The sequence below is a fragment of the Zerene cesonia genome, chromosome 3, assembly GCF_012273895.1.
Source record: "Zerene cesonia ecotype Mississippi chromosome 3, Zerene_cesonia_1.1, whole genome shotgun sequence".
In the NCBI taxonomy this organism is placed as follows: domain Eukaryota; kingdom Metazoa; phylum Arthropoda; class Insecta; order Lepidoptera; family Pieridae; genus Zerene; species Zerene cesonia.
In genome coordinates, this window is record NC_052104.1 from 8,263,890 (window position 1) to 8,271,821 (window position 7,932).

General features: G+C 33.5%; 1 protein-coding gene across 1 annotated transcript in view; it reads right to left on the reverse strand.

The window, feature by feature from the left end:
- The window catches only part of LOC119839442 (synaptic vesicle glycoprotein 2C-like), a 10,872-nt gene extending 2,940 nt beyond the window's left edge, over positions 1 to 7,932 (reverse strand). Inside the window, exons 1-6 of the mRNA XM_038365705.1 lie at positions 7,848 to 7,932; positions 6,406 to 6,567; positions 5,805 to 5,967; positions 3,369 to 3,490; positions 1,681 to 1,925; positions 1,154 to 1,305 (exon numbers count right to left, since the gene is read on the reverse strand). Of these exons, the coding sequence (XP_038221633.1) occupies positions 1,154 to 1,305; positions 1,681 to 1,925; positions 3,369 to 3,490; positions 5,805 to 5,967; positions 6,406 to 6,567; positions 7,848 to 7,932 (929 nt within the window). The remainder of the gene's footprint in view (positions 1 to 1,153; positions 1,306 to 1,680; positions 1,926 to 3,368; positions 3,491 to 5,804; positions 5,968 to 6,405; positions 6,568 to 7,847) is intronic.

A 7,932-nucleotide genomic window follows, 5' to 3' on the forward strand; every position in this document is an offset into this window, starting at 1 on the left:
ATAAATGTTATTTGCAGTTAACAATTTTCTTTTTTCTTTATTACAATATTTATGGCAAGACTAGGTATATAACTAGCTTTTGCCCGCGGCTTCGCACGCGTTGATTCAGAGTATTATGTTAATATGTTATTATACATGTAAACCTTCCTCTTGAATAACTCTAGAATATCTCTATCTATTAAAAAAAAACCCATCAAAATCCGTTGCGTAGTTTTAAAGATTTAAGCATACAAAGGGACGTAGTATTCAAAATACGTAGTGATAATGAATCCCTATTTCCCTTGGACACAACATCACATGTGAACGGCTGGTCCGATTTCAAACATTCTTTTACCATTAGAAAGCTGCAATTACACTGAGTGACATAGGCTATATGTACCACGTGAAACCGGGGTGAACATCTAGTAATCAATAATTTCACTGACTCTCCGAAAAAGAATTGAAAAATTTAAACCGTCAAGTAATACCAATGATCAATTGTATCACCCTTCCGAGTGTATAAAATAGTAGTTTATTTAGACAGATAGGTATTGTAGTTATATTTAAAAGGCAAATTTACATAAAATTTATTGTTTTAAGATATATAGTTATTACATTATCAGCCATTTTTACTAGAAAACCAACGCAACATTTAACATCGGACCATTTGTACCATGGAGCACAGAGATAATTTGAAATAAATGGAAATCTCAGTTTATTTAAATTTATCTCTCATATGGACTCTCATATTGGAACAATTTTCCTATGAACAAACAAATTATAGCCCTAGGAAGCAAAGTACCACAATCAAAATTATATACATTATAACACTATTTTAACTTTAATTCTTATAAATACCCTACTCCTCTCCTCTATCTAATTGCTCTTTGTACGTCTAGTTGCCTGGAAGAAATCGCTATATAGCGATAAGACCGCCAATTGCTTTTATTGTAATTTTATTAAGCTTTTATTATATTTAACGCGATATTGCAGCATATTATATCGTGTTATAACTTTAACGAAAATCAATTGTCAAATGTGTTTCTAATCGTAAAACTCGAGAACGGCTCTACCAATTCGGATACATTTTTAAACAAGAAAATTTCTTATAACCTAGAGAGAAAAACCACGCGAGAAGCCAGGGCGGCCAACTAGCTGTGGATATAATACTTACGTCATATAAATAATAGTGACGAGGTAGAAGAGCTTCATGGTGACGCTGAGTAGCGGCGGGCGGAACAGCGCGCTGGTTTGCTGCCAGAGCACACGCAGGAAGGATTCCTCATCGGAGGCCGTTTGTTCCGTTTCATCTATTAACTTCTTTACCTGTTTGAATAATCAAATACTTCTGATTTATTCATTTACTAGCAGCGCCCCGCGGTTTCACCCGCGTAAGTCCGTATCCCGTAGGAATATCGGGATAAAAAGTTGCCTATATGTTATTCCAGTTGTTCAACTACCTACGTACCAAATTCAATCATTGCAATCGGTTCAATAGTTTTTGCGTGAAAGAGCAAACGCACACACATCCTTACAAACTTTCGCATTTATAATATTAGTAGGATTTACTAGTTTTTGCCTACGGCTTAGCACGGGTTAATTCGGAGTAGTTTAATAGATGTTATTATATATAAAAACTATATACTATTTAATCACTCTATCTATAAAAAAACTCCATCTACTACTAAATTCAGCACTCACTGGAAAGCTATCCCTCCCGTGACCAGTGTTACACGCATAAATCCTCTTCAGCACCTCCAGAGCCTGGTCATGCTGCCCCCTGGACAGCAGGAACTTGGGGCTCTCGTGGAACAGCTGCAGCAGGCACGCGGTGGCGGCGCACGGAAGTGACATGACGAGGGCCAGCAACCGCCAGGGCCTATATGTAATTCCTAGGAAGTCTATCTGGTAGGCAAATTCTAGGGGCAGGATGGGGAACGCGAAAACTGTAAAAAAATAAATATGGTTAAAAAAGAACTAATAAACACGCTACATTATTATTAATTTTGGCGATCCTAATCAGGATAATAAGATAAACTCATGAAATGATTGTGTTGTCAACGATCCTTGTATAAAGTGTGATAGTCTATTCTACAGGTGGAAGTAATATAAGGGTGTTAAAAAGGGGAGTGAGCTGGGTATTGACAGTTTTGATGAAATATTAAATAAATTTAAAATTCAAGTCGTAATGTTGTTTGCTTCCTAAAGTTTTTACTTTTAATACATCCTACTAATATTATAAATGCGAAAGTTTGTACGGATGTGTGTGTGTTTGTTACTCTTTCACGCAAAAACTACTGAACCGTTTGTAATGAAATTTGGTACGTAGACAGCTGGACAACTGGAATAACACATAGGCAGATTTTTATCCCGATAATTTTACTGAATACGGACTTACGTGGGTGAAACCATGGGGCGCAGGTAGTATTTATATATAGGTTCAGTGTAGGATTTTATTCGCGTGGTACTTGAATAACAATATTCCTATATAAATATTAAATATTATGATAAAGCCTTAGTTACTTGTGATCGATACAACAATAAGTATGTAATGATAATATACCGTGAGGACGGTAATCCATTTAGTCATTTATTGTAAATCCAGTGTAGTTATAATATTAAGTCTGGTCATTATATTGTAAAACAAAACTATAAAAACAGGCTTTATGTACCCAACCCCTTTAATCATAATTGGGAAAAAACTAGCGTATCAAATCTTTGAATACAGAGTAAGTCATTGCGAAACTCGTATCGAAATAAACGATATTTTTCTCTTTTTATTCATGCGTATTACAGGCCATATATAATGTAAAATACGAAATATTGGACAATTGTTTGAATATAAAGGATATTTTTCTAAGTGATTCTAGAATAACTGCTATTTTTGCATTAGTTACTATGGACACTTTTGTAAATCTAAATACTTATTAGAAGGTAAGAGATAGGATGCGCTGCTCGCTTTTAAGGGGTAAGGAGTAAGGAAAACATTGATCATTGTAATATAGGCATGGACTGGGAAGGGTGAGGAAAAAGGCACTAGGATAAAACCTATATTATGTCCTTTCTTAGGTCTAGTAGCGGTAGGGTAGTACTTTTATTTAATTTTTAGTTTTATAGCATTGAAATGCTTTATAAATGAGAAATTTTGAAAGAGGGGTGCCCCTTAGGCACATGAAACCGAAAGAGTAGAGGAAATTCGATTACTGTGGCAGGATCACGGGTGGCCGAGAGGCTAGGCGTTGCTACGGTTAGGCAAGAAACGCAGGTTCGAATCCTGCCTCGTGATCAAATTTTTTCTATTCTTTCAAAATTTCTCAGGGTAGAACTTATAAAAAATACTAATCTTCAATACACGAAAACACTTTTTGAGTTTCAGTTCAAAGACTCACCAGCAACGACAGCCTGGGAACACATTAAGGAACATGTGCATAGTAGCATAGATCGTCCCCTCGACCGTTCTGGACAGCTCTCGCCCAGCAGCGTGTAGGCGCCTGAATTACTTGCAGAAGTACTGTTCGTGAGAAAATATTATTGTTATTAGTAGGTTCTGAGTATATATTGTTAGATAGTATCCTACAATATATTATAAATTTATGTAGGTTTATTCAAATTTTTATATCTATACTTGTTTTTCGCTATCCCTTGAACTTCCGATATTTCCTTTCCTACCAGGTGGCCTGGCAGAGATTGCTGTGTAGTAATAAGGTCGCAATTTGTATAAAATGTTAATTACTATGTATGAGGTTTACCTTTAAATTGTTGTACAGTAGAGCATGATAAATAAAATAAATAAATATATGGTTGGTTCAAGACAAAGGGCGGTCTTTGTTGTCAAATGAAGCAAGCAGTGGCATAGAGTCGTTAATTAAAATATACACATGCTAATTACAATAAGCAATAGTAGCATTGTGCTTCTTCTTATAAACTTAAGAAAGTTTTTTGCTTTTTGTATTGTTAAAAAATCTATATATATAAAAGAAAGTGGTGTTAGTTACACTATTTATAACTGAAGAACGGATTCACCAATTTGGCTGAAAATTTGTGCAGAGGTAGCTTGAACCTAGGAGACGGACATAGGGTAGTTTTTATCCCGGAAATCCCACGGGAACGGGAACATAGCCGACAACGACTACGCGGGCATAGTCGCGGGCGGATAGCTAGTATAAGATATAACAGCTCAACAAAACAGAGCTTCCAAAAAAATCGTATAAAAATAAACGATAAGGTATCACTCACTTCTATTCAAATTACAAATATTATTCTAGATCTATTACGTGTTATGTTATTTGCCAATAATAAATATTTATTTTTATACAAACTTATCTACGATAGAATATGCGCTATTAATGTCGACGTGGGGTAAAGATAACGAGAGATAAGACTGAAACAATATTGTATTGCGTAAATGAATTTGTAAATAGGGTAATTTGACCTTTCAAGGATATGGCGTAAGTGTCATGTGTCCAATGAACGCAGAATAAAAAAAATACTAGTACGTGTTTTGTGTGTTAATACGTATTTTAACAACAAAGTTAAGAATATTGCTATGATCAAATAAATGTATATATTATTTTGTAGTAGGTATTTGATATAAATAAAATGGTTCTATATTATTGTAAATTATTTAGGAAGTTGTATCTTAGATATTTGTCGAAGTTTACTTCGCAAATTAAAACAAATCTAATCAAATTAAATAAATATTGAATGATCGTTATTGTAATTTTACACATTCAAATATTCGTTGGAATTACATAATATATTTTTATATTTTAAATTTCTACAGCAATTCTTTTATCAAACATCGCTGACAAATCGATCAAAAAATCATAAAATTTGATCCAGCCGTTTTCGTCTTATACCTTTAAACGAGCAATTCTTGTATATATATATATATATATATATATATATATATATATATATATATATATAATTGGAATCTCGGAATCGGCTCCAACGATTTTCATGAAATTTAGTATACAGGGGGTTTCGGGGGCGATAAATCGATCTAGCTAGGAATTTTTTTTAGAAAATGTCATATTCATGTTTTATTCGAGTTTTTTTTTTCCTGACATCTATTGGTGAATAACAATACTATTTTGCTTCGTAGACAGCTGGACAACTGAAATAATGTCATATTCGTGTTTTATTCGTGTTTTTTTTTCCTGACATCTATTGGTGAATAACAATACTATTTTGCTTCGTAAATAGCTGGACAACTGAAATAACACATAGGCACTTTTTATACCGATATTCCTACGGGATACGGTTACGCAGCACGCTTACGCGGTTTCAACCGCGGGTCACAGCTAGTATAAAGTTATCTAAGAAGAGTAAGTGACGCATACAGTTTGTTGCATCTCGCTACTGTATTTGGCTGCATCATTTTTTAATCTGTTATCTTATCACATAATGGAATTTTTTTGGAAGCTAAAATATACGCTTTATGTGCATAAGATTTACGCGCTGTGACACTTATATCATTGTTATTAAGTAAATAATATAAGCTAAAACAATAAATTAGTAATAACTTATCAATTAGGATCGTTAAAATAATTTTATTATACATTACATATATCTCAATATACTGTTAGTATATACAATGTGGTTGTGTATTATAATATAATAATTTTATAGTTTTTTAATAAGAGTTTGGTCTATTAGGGATTACTTTTTTGTGTTTTTGCCTCAGAACTTTCGAATGCGTGATCGGATTTTGATGATTTTTTTTTGTTTGAAAACTGATGCCTTCCGTATGGTCACATTTAAATTAGAGCTATTTCCGAAAATTCGAAGGCGGAAATTTTGTGACATTGCACATTACTTACAAAGTTGACGATATCAGCTTCATAAACGCCATAGTCTTCCAATCCGGCGAGAAGCTACTGAGGGCGGCGAACACAAAGCCAACTGACATGGACAGTACCAAGGTGAGGCGTCGACCCTTCGTGTCCGACACATACCCCCAAAGCTGGGCTCCTAATACCACGCCTGGAGGAAACAAGTTAATTATGTATTAACAAGACATAATTAAGTGTAAATAAAATAATTGTGCTATGTTTCATATTATGGATGCGTAAGAAATTATAAAAACACGATATTCTAGCTCTTATGATTCTTTTTTATTTTTTTTACTGCATTTACAGGCGTGTTTTCAGAATGCTTTGTTAGGATCAACTGACACATTATTTAAATTCAAATTATATAAGGATTTCGTATGTGAATTTATAAATAACTAATATATTATAGTATTGATCAACTGTTTCTCTCAAACAGTTGATCAATAAACTAATATAAAATCCGCAATAGGTAATATTTCATATAGATTCAAAGAGAGCAGTACTTGTATAAGCTTTGGTATATAAGCTAGGGCCAAAGCTTATATCAGATTGCATTTAACAAATCAGGGTAAATTAAACGTTTACATACCTATAAGTGGTGTGGCCGTCAGCAGCGCTCGTTGTTGCATGCTCAGCTCCAGGTCGCACACCGCGGCTGCCACCACAAAGCTGGTACCGAACAGATCCATTCCCATCGCTTGGAGTGTCCAACTACATATTAATAGTAGACCGAAGTTGTATTTGCCGAAACCTGCGAACAAACGTTAGTTTAAAAGACGATTCAGAGCTTTAGTTTTAACTAGCTGTTCCCCGCGGTTTCACACGCGTAATGTTTGCGTTTGTATCGTAGGAATATCGGGATAAAAAGTTGCGTGTGTGTAATTCCAGTTGTCCAAAACCAAATTTCGTTGCAATAGGTTCAGTAGATTTTGTGTGTAAGAGTAACAAATTACATACACATACATCCATCCTCACAAACTTTCGCATTTATATTATATTAGCATAGTAGTATTATCTATTTTCCCTTTTGTGCTTTAAATTTTCGATGAATTATGCTATTTTCTGAAATCTTGCTCTTTATTCGCCCAATAAAAATTGAAAATTATGTAAATGAAGCTTAGGTACATGGTTAACTGCAATTGCTATCTCCTTTTTATTTGTGAATTATAACAAATACGTTTTTGTTTGCATTCATAGCCACAGCGGCTCCCTACACATAAACTTCTTCCTGTCTTTATTAGTAATGAAGTTATACTTAGCACCTCATTAATAATAATTTTGATTTAACTACGCTTAGACGAATAAAAACGTATTTTTTAAGGACCTAATAAAGACAACTTTTAATTATAATTATTAATAATACCATAATTATGGATAACGTACGATCGAATGAAAATTTAATTTAAAACTTATAAGTTCAGAAGGCTTCGGTTAAGGACAATAAATACCTTCACACGCATGTATCCTGGCCATCTTAAATATACATTTATTTTTATCTCCAAGTCATTAATGTCAGTTCTATAAAAATGTTCAAGGTTGCGGTTATAGCATTATGTTTTATTTTATATTTAAGATCTGAGAATATCATAATTTAATAAAAATGTAATTTTTGACATGTTCTTGAAATCTTTTGCCTTAAAGATATCCCTTTAAAAGTTTAATATTTATGCCTATTATAAATTGTTGTTTAATTTTGATGTGTCATAGTCTGTGGTAGTTCCTGAGCGGATTTACCGATTCAGATTTTTTATGAAAATCGGTCAAGATTATAGCCGCTCCGACGATATGCCGGATTAAATATTTTGTCACTATTCTCTTCTGTTATAATAGAATATTCCCTATTAATATAGATGGAAAATGCAAGGGCTAAATATTCTAAAAGAATACTACAACACATTTCAAATACAAGATGGAAACCAAGAAAAGATGGGGTCGGTTTAAAATTGTAATTTAATGAACTAATTTGATACTTGATTGCAAAAGTCATCTTTTATTAATATTTATTTCATTATTAAAAAGTTAATATCTCACCCGTAGCGGTAAGGGCTTCTTCAATGGTTGCTGCATGCAGCGGTTTCTCTGTCCCAAATTTCATTTGCTTTTTTGTGACGAGCAT